Source organism: Dunckerocampus dactyliophorus, chromosome 17 (assembly GCF_027744805.1).
Source record: "Dunckerocampus dactyliophorus isolate RoL2022-P2 chromosome 17, RoL_Ddac_1.1, whole genome shotgun sequence".
NCBI lineage: Eukaryota > Metazoa > Chordata > Actinopteri > Syngnathiformes > Syngnathidae > Dunckerocampus > Dunckerocampus dactyliophorus.
The window spans coordinates 5,166,840-5,190,899 of record NC_072835.1 but is presented as its reverse complement, the minus strand read 5'-3'; the positions used below and the strand labels follow the sequence as shown (position 1 = coordinate 5,190,899).

Here is a 24,060-nt window from a genome sequence, read left to right as displayed (position 1 = left end):
AGTCATTGGTTATTGTTCTTGGGAAGTAGGAAGTTATCGGTGTCAGCTTGAAGAAAAACATATTGTGCATCCCTAATATGATATGATATATTCTGCCTCTTTCAACAAAATATCTAGTGTTTATTTTTTATGCCTGTATTATGATTATATGACTAATATGATTTTCTATTTAACATAATTGTAGTTGATTGAGCGGTTGTGAAACAGGACGATGATGGTCTAAGATCAGACTGTTTTGTGTCCTTGTCATTCTTGCCGTGCAGGCTTTAGATGGCGCCTTTAACCAGGAGAACAGAGAAAAGTGTCGGGCTGCAACTGGTCCTCTGATAGAAGCCGTGGACAACCTGACAGCCTTTGCCTCCAATCCAGAATTTGCCAGCATTCCAGCTCAGATCAGCCCTGAGGTACTGTATACTTCACATTTTACATGTTTTTTTTTTTAAATAGATTTTTTTAAGAAGCCACATTGTTTATTATCTACCAGTAACAAGTCATGAGTAGGTCTCATAGAAGGGACTGTTGTTTTTTTTGTCTACCTAATAATAACAGAACATGACCTTGTCAAGAATGTCAGAGTCAAACGTCAGCAGTAAAACTTCTTAAATACTATCTGCCTGTCCCTTTAAACCAGGATTTAACAAATTTAGCATCGGCTTTTGTGAAATAATGTACAGTAGTTGCTCCCGCATTCACAGGGGTTACATTTCAAGGCCCCCCCCAAAAAAACATGAATAATGGACGCACCCATAAAAAGCTCTAAAAATGCCTATTTTTGATATTCTAAACCAGGGGTGTCCAAACTTTTTCCACTGCGGGCCACATAGTGAAAAATGAAAGGATGCAAGGCCCACTTTGATATTTTTATAAATTAATACTTGGATATATATATTTACTAAGATATGCTAAGAAGTTACAAATATTTCAGGAAAAAACTGCATCTCTTGTAGCACAGTGTTCGCTCGTTTATCACGGGGATAGGTTCCCAAAATATCCCGCAATAAGTGAAATCGGCAAAGTCGCCAACTTTATTCCTTTACAGTTATTATATATGTGTTAAGGGTGTAAAACCCCGCACAATACATACACTTTATACACTTTATACACTTTTCTCAGACAGGCATTAACATTGTCTCACATTTTAAACACTCTCAAAATGGCCCCGGGCTGCACTTTGGACATCCTTGCTCCAAACCCAAAAACGTCCCAGTTAATTAAAGTTCGTTATTAAAGACATTTTCAGTTCAGTGGTACACATTAAGAAACAACTGCAGGCATACAGTCTTCAGTATTGTACTTGGAAATGTGCAATTACACAGCATCACGTCCCGTCAAAGCATCTTCCTGCTAGAAAATGTTGAGTGAATTGACTTGTGAGACATCACCCTCTGCTGGATTCATAACTGCAGCACTCTGTTTTTTTTTCCTGCACATAGTGCCATCAAACCACTTTGTACTGAACTTACCATAAAAAAATTACAATTTAAAGCAGAGAAAATATATCTGTGAATATGCAAGGAAGCACATTTGGGGCCCAGTGAGAAGGCAAATGTGTAATTTTGGGTGTTGAACTGGAAAAAGTTGTGCTGTAAATACGTTATGTGGAAGCAGAGCCGTCACATTTCCTGCTCTGATCTGCTATTCCTTAGGGTCACGCTGCCATGGAGCCCATCGTGGCAGCAGCAAAGACCATGCTAGAGAGTTCCACTGGCCTGATCCAGACTGCCCGATCTTTAGCTGTCAACCCCAAAGACCCCCCCAAGTGGTCTGTCCTTGCCGGACATTCAAGAACCGTGTCAGACTCCATCAAGAAACTCATCACCAATATGAGGTATCATCTCTTACTCCTGTTTGGATTGATTTGTGATGTTTTCTTCTATTTTCTAAATATGATCCGCTGTAATGTTATACCTGTATACAATTTGTGAATGACAAACGTACCCACTCCACCCCCCCACCTCAACGGAAAAAGAAGAAATGGGAGTGAGACAAAACATTTTGAGTAAGCAATTTATTGCAAACTAGCATTAAAGTGAAATAGGCTGTTCATCAGCTGATCGAAAGTTTAAGACCATAGCTCAAACCCCCCACCCCCACCAAAAAAATAGAAATAAAATGTTCAAAAAAGGACTCAGTAATGAGTAGCTGCGTGATTCTTGTTAATCACCTCAAAAATGGGTTTGGGAATGCTTGATGCCAGTGTTTCCAGGAGGCTAGTGGAAATGTTGCTCTGGTGGTGAAGATGGCTTCACGGAGGGCATCCGCTGTCTGGAACTGATATCCATTTTTGTAAACTTCCCTTACCATCTTTCTCCAAATGTTCTCAATTAGATTTAGATCAGGGGAACACACTGGATGGTCCAAAAGAGTGAGGTTATTCCTCTGGAAGCAGTCCTTTGTTAGGCAGGTATTTTGAAATGCAGCGTCGTCCTTTTGAAAAAGCCAGTCATTACCACACAGACGACGGCCTTGAGTCATGAGGGATGACCCCTGCAACATCTCCACATAGCCAGCTGCCGTTTGACGCCCCTGCACGACCTGAAGCTCCATTGTTCCATTGAAGGAAAAAGCAGCCCAGATTGTTGAAGCAGAAGGCCTTAGAAGGCGTTTTTTCTTCTTAAAACCCTTCTCTCGCAGATGCCGTCTGATGGTTATTGGACTGCACTCAGCACCAGTAACAACCTTCATTTGGGCTGAGGATGGTCTTGTGTCTCGACGGACAGTTAATCAGATCCTCCGGCTCAGGGCCGGTGATTTTTTTTTGGGGGGTCTACAACTTGACTTTTCTGTTTGATAAGCCTTACGATATTTTAAGAAGTTTCAAATGACTGTCTGAATGCATCCAACCTCAGCAGCAATGGCGCACTGCGAGAGGCCTAGCTTTATGCAGCTCAACAATCCCACAGCATTCAAAGAGGGAAAGCTTTTTTGCCTTTGCCATCAAGAGGTCATGACAGTGTGAATACCTGACAGAAAACAACATTGAATCTATTTTCCAAGATTTTGGCGTTTAAAGGCTGTGGTCTTAAACTTTTGATCAGCGGATGAACAGCCTATTTCACTTTAATGCTTCTTTTTAATGCACTGCTTACTCAAAACATTTTTTGTCTCACTCCCATTTCTTCTCTTTGCATTTTGAAGCTCTACTTAGAACCTTCTAAAGTTCCAACAGTGCAAAATATTAATTTTTGCAATTTTTCAACTAGTCTTAAAATTTTCATCAGGAGAGAATGTAGAACGAAGAAGGCGTAACCCTAACGAGAAAAAGGAAAGCATGGGCAGTGTGGGTGAGGGAATCGCTGACTGGAATACATCACTTTGGGCATCATGATCAGTTATTAAAAGAACTTTCACGAGGAAGATCCAACAGGCTGCATAAATAAATGACTTGAGAATTCCCTCTGACATGTTCCAAGAGGTGGTGGAAAAGTTAACCCATTCATGAGAATGAGATATGCTTTGATACGCACCACCCGCACAATTGTTTGCGGGGAGGTTGCATGGCGTTCCCGACTAGTTCACGCAAGTGATACGAAGATTATACAGCCCCGCACCGTTTACACATACTTCACACCTGTTTGTGACAAATTTTCATAATGGCACTCAAAATTGCGTGCCCGAAGCAGGGACATTCCCGCATGTGTCGGGGTGGCTTCCGGCTCATGTATTCCGTAGTGACTCACATTTATGGAACTTGCAGAGTTTCAAACTAACTGTACACACGGGTATGCACTATTCACAGTCACATGACTAATTGGAAGTGCTCAATATTACATCAACTATGTATGGAAAAATATTTCTGCCTGAGCTTTTAGGAGCTCTTTAAGAGGCAACACATTTTAACAATGAGAAAACATTCAGGGTTAGAAGACACATTATGCTGTATTATTATTATTATTATTATTATTATTATTATTATTATATTAGTCAGCGCTGTTTTTTGTGCTTCTCTGCAGAGAAAAGGCGCCAGGCCAGAGGGAGTGTGATGATGCTATTGAGGTCCTAAATGGCTGTATACGTGAGGTGGACCAGGCTTCTCTGGCTGCCATCAGCCAGCAGCTCACACCACGAGAAGATATGTCCATGGAGGTAAACACAATTGCTGAACTTTGGATAGAACAAGTATATGATAGAACAAATATGTCCATTATATGCTTAAAGCAGGAGTGTCCAAACTTTTTCCCGCGAGGGCCACATAGTGAAAGGAAAAGAAAGGATGCAAGGGCAACTTTGATAGATAATATAGACATGCAAAGGAGTTATACTGTATATATTTATACAGTATATAGGTTTATGATATTGGTGCTCTTTTTCCTCCCATTTCCTCCCAATATCTGTTTATCATAATAATAGGACCTTTAAAAAAATAGCATTTTTTCTAATATTTCAACTCTATGCTACTAAAATTAAATTTTTCTTAAAAATATTACAGGTTTATTCTCATAGAAAAATGTTCATGTTATTATATATTATATATTTTATATATAATATAATATTATAATATTTTGACTTTGTTCTTGTGACATTACAGCTGTTATTTCCATTTCTGCTGTTGATTTTGTTTTTGTTTTAATCCAACTATTTAAACTTTTTTTTGTAAAGTTTCTTCTCGTAATTATTTTATTAATATATTTATTTTTCTACATAATATCATGTTATTCTCAATTCTCATGATAACGACATGATTATGACATTGATTATTATTATTTATTATGATTATGACATTTTCTTCTCATTACATTACAACTTTTTTTGCTTAATATATAGACTTTTTTTACTGCTATTTTTTTTTTTATTGTTGCTGTTGTTGTTGTTGTTTTTTTCATATTAAATTATCTTTTTAGAATGTGACACTGGCCATTAAAAAACAGCTGGGCCGCACTTCAGACACCCCTGGATTAAAACGAAGCAAGATTTACTGCAAGTTTGCCATTAAAGAAAAGAAAACATTAGCTTTATTTGTTTCATATTTGCTAATTTTCATCGTTAGTATTGCTTTTCATGTCATACTGGAGGCAATTATTCATTGTATTAACAATTAAAGTTTACTTGGCTATAATGTAGGACTTGGCTGTATACTGTAAAAAATTTACAATGCTCACAGTATCGTTGTGTATTGTGTGATGTGTTGCAGGCCCTTCATGAGCAGATGGCTGCTTCAGTCCATGAGATTAGTAATTTGATAGAACCTGTCGCTGTGGCTGCTCGCGCTGAGGCCTCGCAGTTGGGACACAAGGTATGACAATACCTTACTCAATACTCACATACAGTGCATCCGCAAAGTGTTCACAGCTTTATTCCTGCATATTTTTCTCAATTTCTTTCCTCAAAATTCGACACACACCCCATGATGACAACATGAAAACGTATAACGTTTTTCTTTGTTTCAGAGGTCTACAGACAATTCCTTTGACTTCATATATTCGGTTGTTATCGGCCCCGTCTCAAAGAGATGTGGTGCACATAAGGGTATTCGTAGACTAGAAGTCATGTAAAATCAGAGCAAAAATGCCGCATACGTGCGGCGTTCTTGCATGTGGAAATCGTTCAAATATGAATTTCAGAAAACGCTATTACTAAGATAGTCAACAGTAACAGATAGATAACAGGAAAAAAGTTCAGAAAACAACTTAAAAAATGCAGAGAAGCCACCTTTCTCTGCATTTGCTAACCCTGTCGCTCTGGAGCCAAGTATGGACATGCTCCAATTTACAGTGAGCAACATCACAGTTTATACTAAAATCAAAGTTAAAACATTGTTGGAACTGCACAAATAATTGCAACGTAACGTCCGGTTGCCGTTTTGTTTAGCAAGCTAATATGATGCTAACAAGGAAGGACGTTTTGTGATTTAAAAAAAAATAAAATGCAGTTGGACTCACACAGTGTATCAACGACAAGACACCGTATTGCCATAATTGGAACAAAATTGTGAACCGAAAAACATGCTAATTCTCCAACAGACTCCTCCAGTTCCGTTCCCACAGTGAAAGCTACAGGATTTCATTCAGTCCACATGCCATCCAGCACTACAATACCTCACCTGTCTGTGAACGATAATTCACAACATTATTGCACTGTACTGTCTGCCCTCATTTGTATAAAGTGGAAATTTACTTATATTTTTACACGCTATTTGTAAATATGCAAATCTTGTTAATCTAATTATTTTTATGTTATTATATTTTATTTAAGAGTGTTTGTCTTTTTCTGTAACCAAGCAAGCTACTGTAGCCAGGCAATTTCCCTTTTGGATCGATAAAGTCTTAAGTCTAACGGGGGCGGGCGCTAACAGAGGTTCGACTGTACATGCATAAAACAATTCTAAGTGCATATAAGTCGTTATTGTTGCCAACGACAGGATATGGCAGTGAGATCAACATGGACACCACCTTCCTGTTTTGCCATGAGTTATTTCTTGAGCTCAATAGCGTTTCTCACCTCAAGACTCTGTTTTTTGTTTGATCACGGCTGCAGAATAAGCCAAAATGGAGCCAAAGAAAGTTGATAAAGTTGGGGAACACGACTGAATTAAAGAAATAACTCATTAACAATTAATATTGTGCCAAGTTCATTTTGTGATTGTGAAAATACATTCAGAACACAGTTGCACTCACGCGGTGTACTGTATATGACAAGGCATGCGCCATATTGTACGCTTACCGGCAAAATTTAGGTGTAAATTCACATGAACTGAAAAACACACTAACAAGAGCGTACGCTAACTGAGGTTCCACTGTACTTATGTACATGTGAATTCTCAGTTCTTTTATTTTCAATACATGTCCAAACATTTCAAAAATCTTTCTAATGTTGTCATTACGGGGTGGTGGTGTGTGTAGAATTTTGAGGAGAAAAATGAATTGATTCCATTCAGGAATAAGGCTGCAACTAAAATGTAATACTTTGCCCATGCACTGTACGTGTACTATAAATTCTATTTACTGTTGGTCCATTACACAGTTTTATTCCACAATCTTATATTTTGTGCCCCCACACACACAGGTATCACAAATGGTCAGCTACTTTGAACCCCTCATCATGGCAGCTATCGGCACAGCGTCCAAGATCCTCAGCAGCCAGCAGCAGATGGCTGTCTTAGACCAGACTAAAACTCTGACAGAATCAGCCCTGCAGATGCTCTACACTGCCAAGGAGGCTGGAGGAAACCCTAAGGTACTTGCCCTTAGGTACATATAGAACTCGATCTCTCTGACTGACTGGACGCCAACCCATGGTACACACTGACTTTGGCCGAAAGTTAGCTGGGACAGGCCCGCCTGACCTTGACAGGACAAGTGGTGGAAAATGGATGAATGAATGCTAGTTTTAACAGTACAGTATATATCAAAGTGCATAATTGGTTGTTTCAGCATGATGAAGTGAAATATGTATTGCTTTTCCAGGCGGCACACATGCAGGAGGCCCTGGAGGAGTCGGTGCAGATGATGAAAGAAGCTGTGGATGACTTGGGGGCCACATTGGCTGAGGCAGCCAGTGCAGCGGGTGCTGTGGGTGGCATGGTGGACTCCATCAATGACGCCATTAACAGGATGGAAGATGCACCTACACTGGAACCTGAGGGCACGTTTGTGGACTACCAGACCACCATGGTTAAGACAGCCAAGGCCATTGCCGTCAATGTGCAGGAGATGGTAAGACATATAGCTGGCTAGCTGTCATCATACAATAGATACTTTTGTTAAACACGCAACATTTGTACTTTGACAAATGTCTTTTACCTCGACTAACTTACATTCCATATTACCGTATTACATTCCATATTACCGTATTACCGTCCCTTGCTCCATTGCCATTTGAATATTTCTCCCTCACTCTATTGCAATTTTTTCAAAAATTACACTGTGTTTCAAATTATTATGCAAATGATATTTTTTTCAGATTTTGCTAAATAGTCATTATAAATTACAGTCGTCGTAATTTTCAAGTCATCAACCATTAGAGTACAATGTGAACGTTATTGAACAAACCTCCCAATGCTAACAGTATGTTTCCAAAATAAAAATTTAAAATGCACAACAGAGTTTCAATGCGTTTCACTGGTTAACAACCGAAAATGGTCATTTGTTGAATTTGCAGCATAAGGTCATATTTACTGAAAGCAAAAGCTATTTCAATCGCTAACATTTTAACAGGCCAAGTTACACGTTAACATAAAATCCCTTCTTTGATATGACCTTCACAATTCTTACATTGAACTTGTGATTTTTTTGAACATTTCTGCTTGAATTTCAAGATGTCAGAATAGCCTCCCACAGCTGCTGTTTTGTTGTGATCTGAGGAGTTGTTGATCATCTCAAAAAATGGGTTTGGGCATGCTTGATGCCAGTGTTTCCAGGAGGCTGGTGGGAATGTTGCTCCAGGTGGTGAAGATGGCTTCATGGATGGCATCCACTGTCCATTTTTGTAAACATCCCTTGCTATCCATCCCCAAATGTTCCCAATTGGACTCAGATCAGGGAACACGCAGGATGGTTCAAAAGAGTCCATTTTCTATGCTGCTTCTCCTCATTAGGGTCACGGGGACATGTGGGAGCCTATTCCAGCTGACTTCGGGCAACAGGCGGGGTACACTCTGGCCTGGCCGCCAGCCAATGGCAGGGCACATATAGACAAATAACCATTCACACTCACATTCATAGCTATGGACAATTTAGAGTCGCCAATTAACCTAACATGCATGTTTTTGGATGTGGGAGGAAACCAGAGTACTCAGAGAAAACCCACACACGCACAGGGAGAACATGCAAACTCCACAGATAAATGCCCAAAGGAGAATCGAACCCAGATCTTCCCGATCTCCAGACTGTTACTGTGTTGGCCAACATGCTAACCACTAGACCACCGTGTATTAATGTGAGTGTCAATGGTTATCCATATGTGCCCTGTGATTGGCTCGCGACCAGTCCAAGGTATACCCCACCTCTTGCCCGAAGTCAGCTGGGATAGGCTCCAGAGGTGTGCCTTGTCAGGGTTACTTCGTGGAATTCCTTATTTCTTATTAACGCGGTTGGGACGATCAGTTGTGTTGTGTTGTGTGTGTGTGTGTGTGTGTGTGTGTGTGTTGTGTGTGTGTGTCCAAACTTATGGCCTGTACTGTATTTCACATGTATTCGTATTACTCCAAAACCTGCTTCAACGGCACCCCCGATCAGTGCCACTCGTAATAAATACAGTCAAACCTGTCTTAGCGCCAACCTGTATAGAACGGCCACCTGCATATAGCGGCTACTGAAAAAATCTCCCACAGAAAATTTACGTGTTGTAGACCCTGTGTATAGAGATCACCTCTCCAACGCAGCCAGCGGCCACCCACTTTGTATCCCTTGGTCAATATCTGACCGCATATAGCGGCCAAAATGCCGACTCAAGCAGAAGCTTCATGCATGAAAAAGCTTCGTTTTTTAAGCAATGAAGCTGTCGTGTGTAGACTTTAATTACTGAGTCGTAGCTCAGTCACAATCATTCACAAGATCCACACAAACTGTCAGTTGTTTGACATAAAAAAGCCGTCTTCTTTGGAGCTTGTTGCAGACAGTGACACCGTTTATTTCCTGGTGTGAAACAATGTGCACTGGTCAATACTGTAATGCCCCTTGTTGTGGGGAAGGAGAGACTCATGTCGCCGATGCACTTTAATCGCTTTATTAACAGCTGTTTATTAACGTAGTAGTTCTTTACAACTTTTATCCGCAGACCCACAGTGCCCTCTACTGGTCAACATGTAACAGTATAACTATATGTATCTGCAAACACAACAAGCTTCTAATAACAGACATGTTAATATGTGCGCGCACAAATTCAAAATGGCCACCAACCTGTCTATAACAGCCACCTGCCTATAGCGGCCACTTTTGCCATTTCCCTTTAGTGGCCGCTATAGACAGGTTTGACTGTACATTGAAAAATGTACAGTTAATCCATGTGATTGGTATCAGCCGATCTCACTCATGGATGATCGGAATCGGAATGATAAAACCCTCATCGGAGCATCCCTAATATTCACATCTTGTCTTTCTTCAGGTGACCAAGTCCAACACCAACCCAGATGACCTTGGCGCACTGGCCAATGAGCTGACTAATGAGTTTGGAAATCTGGCAAATGAGGCAAAGTATGCCGCTATCACTGCCGAGAACCATGAGGTATACACACACACACACACACTAAATGAAAAAGATCATTTCCCACATGTTCTACATGTATTGGTTATAGCCTGTATAAAAAGGTTAAAATATGAAAATGGTTCCCAAATCCTTAGATTTTTCAATATGCGGTTCTGAGTATAAAAAAAAACAGTTTGGACACCCCTGCCTTAACTGTTGTGTTGATAAGTAGAGATGCACAATATCTGTTTTTTCAAACCAATAACAATGACTTTCTGCTTTTCCAACCGATGTGATACTGATAACCGATAACTTACTAACTCTTTTTTTAAATTTTGTTTTAACAGTAGTTTGTACACACTAGGAGGTAAGAAGGACTCCAATTTGGATTTGACCAACTGTACCTGTTGATTTGTCTTAATCAAATATGACAATACTACTACTACATCACTACTATCAAGAGTATAGAGCGGAGGGAACCACCTTCTGTTGCCCAGCAAAGTCCACTATATTCGGACACATTGTCCGAGCAGCCGGTGTGCCACTATGGTTGATAGGAGAATTGGAGTATAGAATGGGAGGAGCCACCTGGTGTGGCCCAGCAAGGTGCACTGTTTTGGGGCACACGTTCTGAGCAGCCAGCGTGATGCCACACAGTCTTGAGTTTTATTTTACACTTCCAACTATTTACAGGAGCTTTTCAGGTTAGGTTGATATTCTTGAATCAAAGAGGAATAACATCAAATTACTACTCAAGACTAAACACAGTTGTAACCTAGGAACAGCAATGGTTGTTCCATGCCAGTGGTCTCTCCGGTCTTCATTTGAATAGTCATGACAATGATATTCAATTACAGTGTTCCCTCGCTACAACGCGGTTCACTTTACGCGGCCTCGCTACATGGATATTTTGTGTGCAATTTTTTACAGTGTAGCATGCTTTTTTTTTCTTTACAGCGTATGAACCATTGTGTTCTGCGTCCTAATTCGCCAAGGGAGAACCCTCATTGTCTAAGGGACTGTCAACCATCGGTCAATCTCCTGCATGGCATGTGTCCTGTACAGTACAGAATGCGTTCAGCTTGCCTTTACATAATTGTTCGATCGCTAGTAGTGTGGCTCTTTAGTGCTGTATGTTTGCAAGTTTTCTCCCTGACAAAACTCACAATGCCGACGAAATGCTCTGCACCGACAAAGGCGCCATTACGGAATAATTACGGAATAAATGAATCTTTGGTTCGTACCATAAAGAAGGATTAAAATAACATAAGGACGACAGCAGCAATACATTTTTACAAGGATGCAAAAAGGGCTTTAACTGTCCGCAGCAAGATCACGGAGAGGCCGCCTCTGCGGATGCCGGGGCAAAGACAAACATGAGCAAATTTAAAGCCATCAGCTAGGAAGGGGGATATAAGCCTGAACAAGTTTTTAATGAGACAGGCTTATTTTGGAAACACTACATCGCTGATTCAGCCCTTCGACTAAGGGGTTTTACAGCCTTAAAACATATATAATAAACAAAAAACATATCCTGTAAACGAAAAAACATGCGCTGTAAACGAAAAAACATAATAAATAAAAAAACATCCTGTAAATGAAAAAATATATAATTAACAAAAAAACATATAAAAAATGAAAAAAAAAATCTACTTCTTTGGTGTTTTTGGAACCCTAACCCCTGCATTAAACGAGAGAACACTGTAGTACCTTTTTTTGTCTACTAAATTTACCAGTTGTTTACTTTGTACAACCAATCCTGCAGATTGGTTCCCACATCAAGAAGCAGGTGGGTGAACTTGGTTTCAGCTGCACGGGTCTGGTGACCAAAGCTGGAGCCTTGCAGTGCAGCCCCAGTGATTCTTTCACCAAGAAGGAGCTGATTGAAAGCGCTCGAAAAGTCTCTGAGAAGGTCAGATCAAAACTGTTGGAATGTTGATTTCAACATACTGTATGTCTCTTTGAGCAAAGAGATTCAGGCACTACAAGAGAGGCTAACAGAATGGACTTTTTCAGGTGTCGCATGTCCTGGCAGCCTTGCAGGCAGGTAACCGTGGCACGCAGGCCTGCATCACTGCAGCCAGTGCAGTGTCTGGAATCATTGCTGACCTGGACACCACCATCATGTTTGCCACTGCTGGAACACTCAACAGGGAGAATGCAGAGACCTTTGCAGACCACAGGTACTCTTCTCTACAGCACAAACTGCTTTTATTGTGAAAGGGCAAGAAAGGCAACGTCATCATAGATTTCTGATGTAGTCTGAGAAGAAAATAATGAACATCAAGGCGAGAAATACCGTACAAATAGGGTGCACATTACCAGAACCGCCAGCATTTTTCTTACTCGCCACCCATTTTGACCCTTGAATACGCACGCTTGTACGCTTTGCGGCTGTCACGTACGCATTCTGACAATTTGAGTTTCCTTTTTGAATAAACTGTGTGACGCTGGAGCATAACGAAGCCTTCAGTCTCTGCGTGCACCTCCGAAAAAATCCTCAAGCTGCCGCAACGCTGACCTGCCTGTGATTGGTCGGTTTGTAGTACAGTAATCCCTTGTTTATTGTTATTTGATTCCAGACCCGTGTTAGTGAATTTCCGTGAAGTAGGATTCAATAGTTCATAGTGAGAGCATAGAAAACCTGTTTATGACTTTATGAATACTATTTTTACCATTACTAGAGCCCTGGAGACATGAAATACCACATTTACACTTGTATTACCCAATATACAGTAGTAGACATAATAGTAAAAAATTATATCTCATCAATGTAACGTTACTGGCACCTAAAGACCACGGTACAATGCTATTCTACTGCTTTTACTAATAATAGACCATATTCAACCACAAAACGGCAAGCATTTATTAATTGATTTTTGAAAAAACGCCATGGAGTTTGAGTGCAGTGTTCGAAATGCGATGTAGCCAGGGACAACTGTATAGGGGATCAAATGTAAAAGAGGGCATATAAAGTATTTACAATATGTGCAATCAACAAGAAACAACAACAGTGCAAATACTTCCAAATGTGCAAAAAATATGAGGCAGCTGTAAGATTATGAGGTAGAATTCACTTAAAGAAGTAAAAGTGTACATTGCATCGTAAAGATGAACATGACCGTCAACAGTGCTTTATCTTGAAATAGAAATAAATGTCACATGATTTTAGCCTGGTAGCCCGGCTTCTGTTTTGTTCTGTTTGTTCCGGTTATTTTGGGTTTTGGATCATTTCTGTGTGTGGAGCGTTTGTAGACTGCTACATGTTTGCCCCACTCAGTGACTGTAAGTGGTAGACTTATAATGCACATGGTTTTAAAAAAAAACAAAAAACAAAACATTCACATTGTTTCCTGGGCAAATGTAAATGAACACTGATGGATATTGATGAATGGATGCATTATAATGACACCAAAGTCAGCTGTGGTTGATTTTTTTTTTTTTAGGCTTCTGATTGGACAAAATGAACATGACAGAGCTACGCCTATGTGCCGTCTGTGTTTATTAGTGATGTTTATTGTGACAGTGGTTGACTTTGTGGCCGTCCTGTGCACAGAGAATGCATCCTGAAGACAGCCAAGGCTCTCGTGGAGGACACCAAGCTGTTGGTATCTGGTGCTGGAGCCAGTCAGGAGAAACTGGCCCAGGCTGCCCAGTCGTCCGTGTGCACCATCACCAAACTGACGGATGTGGTCAAACTGGGAGCTGCCAGCCTTGGCTCTGAAGATCCAGAGACCCAGGTGTGTGCATCCTGCATATAGCCACATAGCCACATAGCTAAGAATGATGTTTTTCATGACCAAATTTTATATAATTATTTTTATTGTTAGCGATTTGTATACTACGCTAACCATTTTTTCCCATAACTCCACATTTTTGTGCAGTAAATACTTTTTCAGCCTGCGGGCTATTTTTCATGTACCAAAGATCTACAGTACAGGCCAAAAGTTTGGACACACACAAAAACAACTGATGGTCCCAACCCCATTAATAAGGCAAGAAATTCCACTAAGTAACCCTGACAAGGCACACAAGTGAAGTGAAAACCATTTTAGGTGACTACCTCATGAAGCTCATTGAGAGAACACCAAGGGTTTGCAGCGCTATCAAAAAAGGAAAGGGTGACTACTTTGAGGAATGTAAAGTATAAGACATATTTAGAGTTATTTCACACTTTTTTGTTAAGTACATAATTCCACATGTTCGTTCATACTTTCAGTGCCTTCAGGGGCTTACCATACCTCCTACTGTAATCATAGAGAATATATACATATACATTTAGTATATTTATAAATATGTACATGTACAGTATGTCAGCTTACTATAAAACGTATAACACACACACACACACACACACACATATATATATATATATATATAAAACTTAACTTTGATGGTACCATACTAAATACTAGGGATGCTCCGATGCCGCCGATTCCAATACCGATCACATGGGTTAATTATTAAAAAGTTCGCATTTTTCAATGTATTTATAATGCTATTGGTTAACAATATAGTGACACATGCAATCGATGTAATGGTGCACAGTGTTTGAGTCCAGCCTCCACACGTCGTTTCCACACAAATTATCTTCTGTTATGTGTCATCTTTGAATGTTGAAACGTGAACTGATGCTACATGCTGCGCAGGTGGTTCTGATCAACGCGGTAAAAGACGTGGCTAAAGCTCTGGGCAACCTCATCAGCACTACCAAGGCAGCTGCTGGCAAACCCCATGATGATCCCAGCATGCTCCATCTGAAGAACTCAGCCAAGGTAACATTCCCAGAAGATGTTGAACTTTTTCCTCCAGCCACTTCCTGCTGCACACATAAAGGAAAGGAATGACACACATGGGTTTACTTGTGCTGTGTGGCATCAAATAAGAGGATTCAAGCCTCTCTCCTGCTATGTGAGAGATGTTTTGTAGAATAAAACGAATATGCTCTTACTTTGAAAAATGTCTGCCGTAGGTGATGGTGACGAATGTGACATCGCTACTGAAGACGGTGAAGGCTGTTGAGGACGAAGCCACGAAGGGCACCAGAGCTTTGGAGGCCACCATTGAACACATCAGACAGGAGCTGGCTGTTAGTAATCACACCCTTCCAAGTATCAGCACCATTAATAAGACATTACTGCTAGGGCTGTCAAAAATAACGCTTTAACGGCGGTAAACAATTTATTTCATGAATTTCATCTTGAGTGTTTACGTCATGGCAAGCCATGCTTCTCTGATGACAGCGGACTGACCTCAACCTGAACAACACGGGGTTCCAAAATGTGACCTGGGGGCCATTTTTGGTCTGTGGCTATTTTTTTTTCCCCAAAAATATAATTTAACAAGAATAATAAAAAAAACAAGAACAGAAAAGATTGAAAAGTCAGCAGTAAATAAAAGTCAGAATAAAAGAAATAATTAAAGAAAGTTATTTTTTGTAAAATTATGAGAACCAAAGAAAACAACAAATGAAGTTGTCATTTTTGGAAAATTAGGTTGCGGAAAAACTTAGAAGAATTAAGTCAAAATATTATGGGAGTAAAGTCATAATTACAAGAAAAAAAATAACACAAGAAAGTTGCTAGTTGGAAAATAAATTTAAAAAACTGTAGAAATTTTTTTTAAAAGCTGTATTTGTACGAGAATAATGTCAAAATATTCAGAAAAAAGTAATATTCTAAAAAGAAAAAAAGTCGCAATTTTAAAAGAACAAACTTGTAATATGAGGAAAAAATGTCATTTTAGTAACAGTTGAAATGTTAAAGATGTTTTTTTAAATGTTAATGTTAATAGACAAAAAACAGATATTAAAAAAAATTATAAAACAATTTTTAAAATTTGGTTGAGGAAAACATTATATTATGGGAATAAAGTCATAATATTACGAAAACATTTAAGGTTATTTAAGAAGAAAACTGAACAATAAAAAAAAAAAACAACAGCGAAAATGGGGGAAAAAGAGCAAAGTCGATACTAACAATAAGCGTTTCCACCTATATCACAAAGCTGAGATGCAGTTTTTTCTTGAAATATAACTTTTTAGCATATCTACATGTGTGCTATACAAAATATCAAAGTGGCCTTTGCATCCTTTCATTTTTCACTTATGTGGCCCTCAGTGGAAAAAGTTTGGTCAATCTACTGTCAATCTACAGTACGTAGTATTACAAACGATGGGTGGGATACACTACTTTAGAGCAATGGCTGGTATGATTCTAATGGTATCACACACTTTGGTGGTTTCATGACAACGCAGGTGTTCAGCAGCTCCGAGTCGCCAGCAACGACGACCACACCCGAGGAGTTCATTCGCATGACAAAAGGAATCACCATGGCGACAGCAAAGGCAGTGGCAGCCGGAAACTCCTGCCGCCAAGAGGACATCATTGCCACAGCGAACCTCAGCAGAAGAGCCATCGCTGACATGCTCCACTCCTGCAAGGTACTGATACTTTCGTGGAGAACCATCACTTTGTCACTGACATATTCAACAATACTGCCAAATAAATGCACACTTGTTTTATTTGCTTTCCCTACCTGTGCTGCTACTCTGCAAATTAAACCAATCATAATCATGACTAACATATTATTTCCTCTTCCAGCAAGCGGCCTACCATCCTGAGGTCAGTAAGGAGGTCCGAATGAGAGCCCTGCGCTTTGGCAACGAATGCGCCTATGGATATCTGGGACTGCTGGAGCATGTGCTGCTGGTAAGACACAGGAATACTCAACATACACACTACTTCTTCCCCCATATCATGGTTGTGTGTGCGTAGGCATATGTGTTCATTTCAATTGCCAGAAAACCTCATTCTGAAATGAAGATGAAGGAAACAAGACCTAAAGCAAAGGTTAATAAGTATAAATTCTGTTTCCCAAAGGAGAGGAATGAGGCACAACATTTGGAATGGGTGATACACTCTCCTGTGGAGACAATTATCATCAAAAAATCTCCCACAGAAAACATTTCTATTTAATTGAGTGGAATAAATATATAAATCTGCTGTTTGTAGCGCTCTAAACAGTTGCAAGCATTATACCCTGCCCTCTTCCTGGTCCGACCGTGTAAGCTCCGCTCCACTCACACACTTCCATGCAACAAAAGGTTTAGGGAAGAAGAACAGTAATATAGCAACCACCATAGCATCCCTTTCAGGGCTCCATACTCTGACACAATGGTTGGATTTAGCGACAAAAATTGTATGAAATACTCGCTGGGGCAGCAGACCCTTTGCTATTAACTTGGACGGCGTGGAGGTGTTACAATTGCCCCTTCACCCTGCCAAACCAACCTCATAGCTGCTCTACCACTGTGGGTTGCAGTCATCATTCTGTCTGCACCCAGATTCAAGCATCCTGAAACATGTGTGGCTCAAGAGTAAGAGCTCAAGTGAAGACTGCACCAGAGCAGCAGGCCCTTTTCAATGTCAGAGACCTTTGTATTGTCTGTCCTGAGTTGAGATAATAAGAGAAAATAGGCCACTTAAGACATAAATAAGACTTGTGTGTGTTGCTGTATGTGTTCCAGTGCTAGGGAAGCTGAGTACGTGGTGGACAGGAAGTGGCGCCGGGGGTCCAGAGTCAAGTATTAGCTGGGCATGGGTTATGGCCGCAATAGTAGCCCGTGATTACTGTTCCTGTTGTGAGATCATTCAAACCTGCTATAAAATGCTGTTGTTCGGGCGCTCAAGTCTGGTGCTTATGTGGCTCAGCAAACATTAGAGTAATATTACTGACACCTCGTGACCAGTGTAGAACACTAGCTATCATCATATATACAGTATATTTTACTTCATTTAACCATTTTTATGCTTCAAAATGCTTCATTAAGGCAAAAAGTATGTAACATTTGCTTCAATATGCGTACTTTTGTAAAAGGCTTTATTCAACCATTAATCAATTGATATATTTTTGAAAAACCGTGATGGAGTGACCCTGCGAAATTTCAAGTGTGAAATGGTAAGGGGCCACTGTACTGTAACACTAACAACAACAAGCTAGGGCTTTTCTTATCAAATATCAGTTATGTTACAAGTGACTGCTTGTGCTACTCTCAAAACATCATGAAATCTCAATTGATCCACTTGCTAAAATGTATGGTGAAATAATTTGACTTATTATAGCTGTGTCGTAACAGAATAGCATCTCAGTATGCCTGCTCCACAAATATAGTGCTAGCAATAAGTCATCATGTTACTTAGTAACAGGCTTTGTTTTTTGTTGATGCCACCATTAGACATCTTACACTTCATCTCATCTCTTCACAGAGGAAGTATCACCCTAAATTCATGCCTGAAATGGCTTATACTTGCTTGTTATAACTCATTCTGGCTAGAGTGCTCCCAGAACCCGTTTTCAGTCTTGGAAAAAAATGAACGTGTGACTTCCTAGGTATTCTGTGTGTGTGTGTGTGTGTGGGGTGTGTGTGTGTGTGTGTGTGTGTGCGCGTGTGTGTGTGTGTGTGTGTGTGTGCGTGTGTGTGTGTGTGCGCTGGCATTGGCATGGCTGTGCTTGTTGCATGCGTTCCTGTGCTGTTACGTCCTCACCTCTATCTTGTCATGACAACACATCTGAATAAAGCTGAGCTGGGTAAGAGGTGATCCTAGTTAATGCTTTGCAGCTGTCAGACACTCCAGTATTTCATGTCTTCCGAGGACAGTTGGAGGACACAAGCTGACAGCCATAGCATTACTTTCATTCAATTACAGAAATGGGCCTATTATGGTATACTTGGACTAGGTGTTAACTCGCCCATAGAAACCTATTATTAAACCTTTTAGGCTTACACATCATAGTGGATCCCTGCACAGTCACGTTCAAATTTGTGGATTTTTTTTTATCATTTAATTTTTCTTTTCTTTTTTTTTTTCTTTGTTTTTTTTCCGTGGAAAACTTATCTCATTCACCCTAAGTGGGTAATAATTTGAAAATACACTCCTGATCAAAATTTTAAGACCAGCTGAAAAATTGCAAGAATTTACATTTTGCACGGTTGGATCTTAAGGAGGTTCTTAGTAGAGCTTCAAAATGTGAAACAAAAACATTTGTGAGTACGCAATTTATTGCAAACAAGCATTAAAGTGAAATAGGCTGTTCATCAGGTTTGGTTTGGTTTAGTTTATTTGAACATGAAGGTTCCAATGGAATACATCTCATGAATCATCCTTTCACAGTTCCACATGTCCAAAAGGAGTAGGAAGAAGCAAAGCTTATTTAATCCTACCCCCCATCCATTCCACATCTTGTACAACACCTGTTGTTCACTTCCTGCATTCCATCTCATATTTTCTATAATAATCAGAGTAATAATAAATAATAAATAACACTAAGAAGACAAAAAAATTGAAAAAAAAAAACAAAACAAAAAAAAACGAGCATGACAAAACAATCATTGTGATGATCAAGACTCTTCTGCCTTGTATTTAGCAAACACCAACTGCTTGTATTGTTTTTTGAATTTGCTCTTCTCTGTACTTTGTTTGAGTTCCTTACTCAATCCGTTCCATAATTTAATTCCACATACAGAAATGCTGTGGGTTTTCAGCGTAGTTCTCGCGTATAAATGTTTTAAGTTTAATTTTCCTCTAAGATCATATTTCTCCTCTCTGATTGAGAAATACTGTATGAGGTTTTTGGGTAATGAGTTATTATTAACTTGATGCATTATTGTAGCGGTTTGAAAGAATACTAAATCTGCTAATTTTAATATCTGTGATTTTAAAAATAAAGGGTTCATATGTTCTCTATACTTGGCATTATGAATGATCCTCACCCATCTTTTTTGCAGTACAGTGAGTGAGTGAAGATTACTTTTGTAATTATTTCCCCATATCTCCACACAATACATGAAATATGGTAATACTAAGGAACAGTACAGAGTGTGGAGTGATTTATGATCAAGAACATATTTTGCTTTGTTATCAGGTGATCATTTTAAGGTTGAAGTTTAAGACCATAGCTCAAAAACCCTGAAACCCCCTAAATTAGAAATTAAATGTTCAAAAAAGGACTCAGTTAAGAGGAACTGCGCCATTCTTGTTAATCACATCAAAAATGGGTTTGTGCATGCTTGGTGCCAGTGTTTCTAGGGGGCTAGTGGGAATGTTGCTCCAGGTGGTGAAGATGGCTTCACAGAGGGCATCCACTGTCTGGAACTGTCCAATTTGTAAACTTTCCTTGCCGTTCATCCCCAAATGTTCTCAGTTAGATTTAGATCAGGGGAACACGCAGGATGGTCCAAAAGAGTGAGCTTATTCCTTTGGAAGAAGTCCTTTGTCAGGCGAGCATTGTGAAGTGCAGCGTTGTCCTGTTGAAAAAGCCAGCTAAATATTTTATGATATACAGTATAGTCATGTGCTGTAGACCTGAATGAGGCAAATGTCAGCTTATACGTTGTTGTGTGGAAAAATCATTAGAATCTTGATTTTTTTCTCATTCAGATTATCCAGAAGCCTTCCCATGACATGAAGCAGCAGTTGGCCAACTATTCCAAGAGAGTGGCAGGTTCCGTCACTGAGCTTATCCAAGCTGCAGAGGCCATGAAAGGTATTTCAAGCCAGCAGTACTACATGCACTATACAGTACACTATACCATGGACTAACTTGATCCCTGCAGTGGCTGCTTGTGCCTTTGTTTACATGTCATTGCCATTTTTGACTGAAGAGGTCAAGCATAAAACACCTTCTCATTCATCAGTAGTCGATGCCTGCTTATTCGCCATTCATCATTGCCAGCCACACAGTTACACTTTTTTTCTATTCTTTATTTAATTGTGGGGACCCATGGCCATTGGTGCTTTTTACAGAAGAATCATCTCATTCACGATATGTCGATAACAATTTATAAATCCAGTAGGTGATAATAAAGCATGAATACAGCGTACGTCAATGTAACGTGACTTAGGTGTAACTCTTGCTTCAACAGTCAACTTTTTTACAATCCTCTTTACAACATTTGTTCATGTCAGTTCATATATGATGGTAAGCGGATTATTACATGGCAAAATCGATTTAAGTGTGTTTGTGTGTGCGTGTTGCAGGCACAGAATGGGTGGATCCTGAGGATCCCACTGTCATCGCTGAGAATGAGCTGCTGGGAGCAGCAGCAGCCATTGAAGCAGCTGCCAAGAAACTGGAGCAGTTGAGACCCAGGACTAAACCCAAGGTTATTTTTATTCATTTCTTCTATACTACACAGCATTGGATCACATACACACACACACACATACACATTCATAGACAGTGTCCATCCATCCATCCATCCATCCATTTTGTATGCCGCTTATCCTAATTAGGGTTGCGGGGGTATGCTGGAGCCTATTCCAGCTGACACTTCAGGCAAGAGGCGGGGTACACCCTGGACTGGTCGCCTGCCAATGGCAGGGCACATATAGACAAACAAGCATTCACACTCACATTCATACCTATGGACAATTTAGAGTCGACAATTAACCTAACATGCATGTTTTTGGAATGTGGGAGGAAACCGGAGTACCTGGAGAAAACCCACGCACGCATGGGGAGAGAACATGCAAACTCCACACAGAGATGCCAAAGCGGAGATTCAAACCCAGATTTCCTGACTGTGTGGCCAGCATGCTAACCATTCGGCCACTGTGTGGCCATGAATGAATGTGTCTCCCTTAAACCGTTCCCCATGCAACCTGTGTTAACCAGGAAAATTTACATTATCCTATAGTAACAGACGCTACCTTCCTGCTTTGTTACCACTTCTTTCTTCAATCCGAAAGTGTTTCTCACCTTCTCTATCAAAGTTGTGGCACTTGGTACTTTCTTTGGTGGCTTATTTTGCAGCCGTAATAAAAAACAAAACAGAGAATACTCAGAAATATGCAGTACGCCTCATCAGTGTAGGGCGCACAGTGAAGAACAATGCTCTGTGTGCGTTTCATGAACAAATAAACCACCCACACACTGAAAATAAAGATAAATAAAAGATTCCCTGGCTGCAATCTGTCTATAGTGTCCCAACGTTAAAAGAACCACTATCCATTCTTCACAGCGACTGTGTCACCAATGTGTGGATGCTTTGCTTGGGCACAGTCTGGCCGGATGATAGATTATAACGATCTAATTTATCTTATTTATGATGTATTGTGTAAAACGAAGACATGAATAACATCAAATTAAAAGCACAAAATGAATGCCGACCCACCATCCACCAGTTCAACTTCCAGCCAAGTTTTTCCAGAGAGATGATTACATCGTGTTTGACGTGTGTGGTAAAAGGCAGTGTTGCTAGCATGAATTAACTTGAGACAAATGTGCACATTAGCACTCAATAAGTCATAAAAACTTACCTTTATGCATTCCACATAGTATCAGCATTTGACACCAAATATGAGGTGAAAGAAAAATGGTAAAAATACAGTAGTAGTCTATCTGTACGGCATGAGATAAAGTTAGCACACGCCCAATGGACATGCGTCAAGTGAGACGGATGTAACAGAGAGAATCCAGCCACTTTTCAAAATAAAACATTTAAAAAAATGAAATAATGGAAATTATTTTTTCTTTCTGTGCGGCCCGTTACCAAATGACCCACGGCCCGGGGGTTGGGGACCACTGTTTTAGGACACGTACAAATGGGCGGAGACCAGCCACATTGTTCATTTTACACATTCAATCATTCTTTTCTTTTGCTCATGTTTTCACACTCCACCTTCCAACATGCACGTTTATTCTCTGCAGTATTTCATGATTTCAATGGTAATTGTTACACTGGCTGATGTAATGAAGAAGAATGTCAGATTGGCTCTTTTGTTTGTTGTAAAGGAAGCGGACGAGAGCTTGAACTTTGAGGAGCAGATTCTGGAGGCGGCTAAGTCCATTGCAGCTGCCACCAGTGCTCTGGTCAAAGCAGCTTCAGCTGCACAGAGAGAACTGGTGGCGCAAGGAAAGGTAAACCTCAACCTCACAAAACACAAAGCTAACTATTCATACAAAGGAAACAAACCATGAGATGTATTGTGCTTTTTACCCAATATATGGCAATAATAAATAAATCATGTTGATAATAAGCCAAAGCCCTTGTTTGCAGGTGGGGGCCATACCAGCCAATGCAGTGGATGATGGACAGTGGTCTCAAGGACTGATATCTGCTGTGAGTCTTGCATCCAACTTGAACGATATCATGTTGTCCTTTCCACCCTATGGCAGTTTATTAATAAGACATTTGACTCCTCAGGCTCGAATGGTCGCCGCAGCGACCAACAACCTTTGTGAGGCAGCCAACTCGGCGGTTCAGGGACACGCCAGCGAGGAAAAGCTCATCTCCTCGGCCAAGCAGGTGGCAGCGTCCACTGCTCAGCTGCTGGTAGCCTGCAAGGTGAAGGCTGACCAGGACTCTCAGACCATGAAGAGGCTGCAGGTCGGTGCTAAATTATTTTATCATGATTTTATTCACGTCCGCAGCTGTGGACTTGTGGTCTAAATGATGCAAAAACAATGGAAAGACTACAAACTCATCATGGTCATCATGGACTGCAGTTAATGAAGGGAGCCCCAGGCGAGACAAAGAAACGCTGATCAATAAAACATGAGGGCTACTAGTGGCTCCCAGCCCAATGTAAAGAATAAATCATGTCATTGTGTCATAACACTTGATAAATGGCACAAGTTTGGGCAAACCAGGCCACTGTCTGAAGCAACGGCCACCCCCCACCCAATCACCGAAATTGGTGAATTAAAGAAAATGAAATGAACACCCATAAGTCAGTAACTTCGCTACTGCTGTTCTGTGGTCAAATAAGATTGAAATAATTATTGAGAGATAATGTAGAAGACGAAAAGCTCTGTTTCACCCGTACATACACAAATGCTGAAACAGAAAATCTTCACCCTGTACAACATGTACACGATGCTGCCTAACTTCTCTTCTGCAAACCCTCCTGCTAGGTTGGTGTTGGTGTTCTCCTT

The 24,060-nt window shown here is 40.2% G+C and overlaps 1 protein-coding gene across 2 annotated transcripts in view; it reads left to right on the top strand.

Moving 5' to 3' along the window:
- The window catches only part of tln1 (talin 1), a 115,719-nt gene that overhangs the window by 83,984 nt on the left and 7,675 nt on the right, over window positions 1-24,060 (top strand). For both annotated transcript variants that reach the window (XM_054756211.1, XM_054756210.1), the window contains 19 exons: window positions 264-404; window positions 1,647-1,828; window positions 3,954-4,086; window positions 5,132-5,233; window positions 7,003-7,173; window positions 7,404-7,652; window positions 10,042-10,161; window positions 11,888-12,034; window positions 12,139-12,305; window positions 13,679-13,862; window positions 14,772-14,897; window positions 15,095-15,211; window positions 16,379-16,564; window positions 16,725-16,832; window positions 20,562-20,667; window positions 21,162-21,286; window positions 22,918-23,043; window positions 23,183-23,245; window positions 23,330-23,512. In XM_054756211.1, the coding sequence (XP_054612186.1) occupies window positions 264-404; window positions 1,647-1,828; window positions 3,954-4,086; window positions 5,132-5,233; window positions 7,003-7,173; window positions 7,404-7,652; window positions 10,042-10,161; window positions 11,888-12,034; window positions 12,139-12,305; window positions 13,679-13,862; window positions 14,772-14,897; window positions 15,095-15,211; window positions 16,379-16,564; window positions 16,725-16,832; window positions 20,562-20,667; window positions 21,162-21,286; window positions 22,918-23,043; window positions 23,183-23,245; window positions 23,330-23,512 (2,736 nt within the window). The remainder of the gene's footprint in view (window positions 1-263; window positions 405-1,646; window positions 1,829-3,953; window positions 4,087-5,131; window positions 5,234-7,002; window positions 7,174-7,403; window positions 7,653-10,041; window positions 10,162-11,887; window positions 12,035-12,138; window positions 12,306-13,678; window positions 13,863-14,771; window positions 14,898-15,094; window positions 15,212-16,378; window positions 16,565-16,724; window positions 16,833-20,561; window positions 20,668-21,161; window positions 21,287-22,917; window positions 23,044-23,182; window positions 23,246-23,329; window positions 23,513-24,060) is intronic.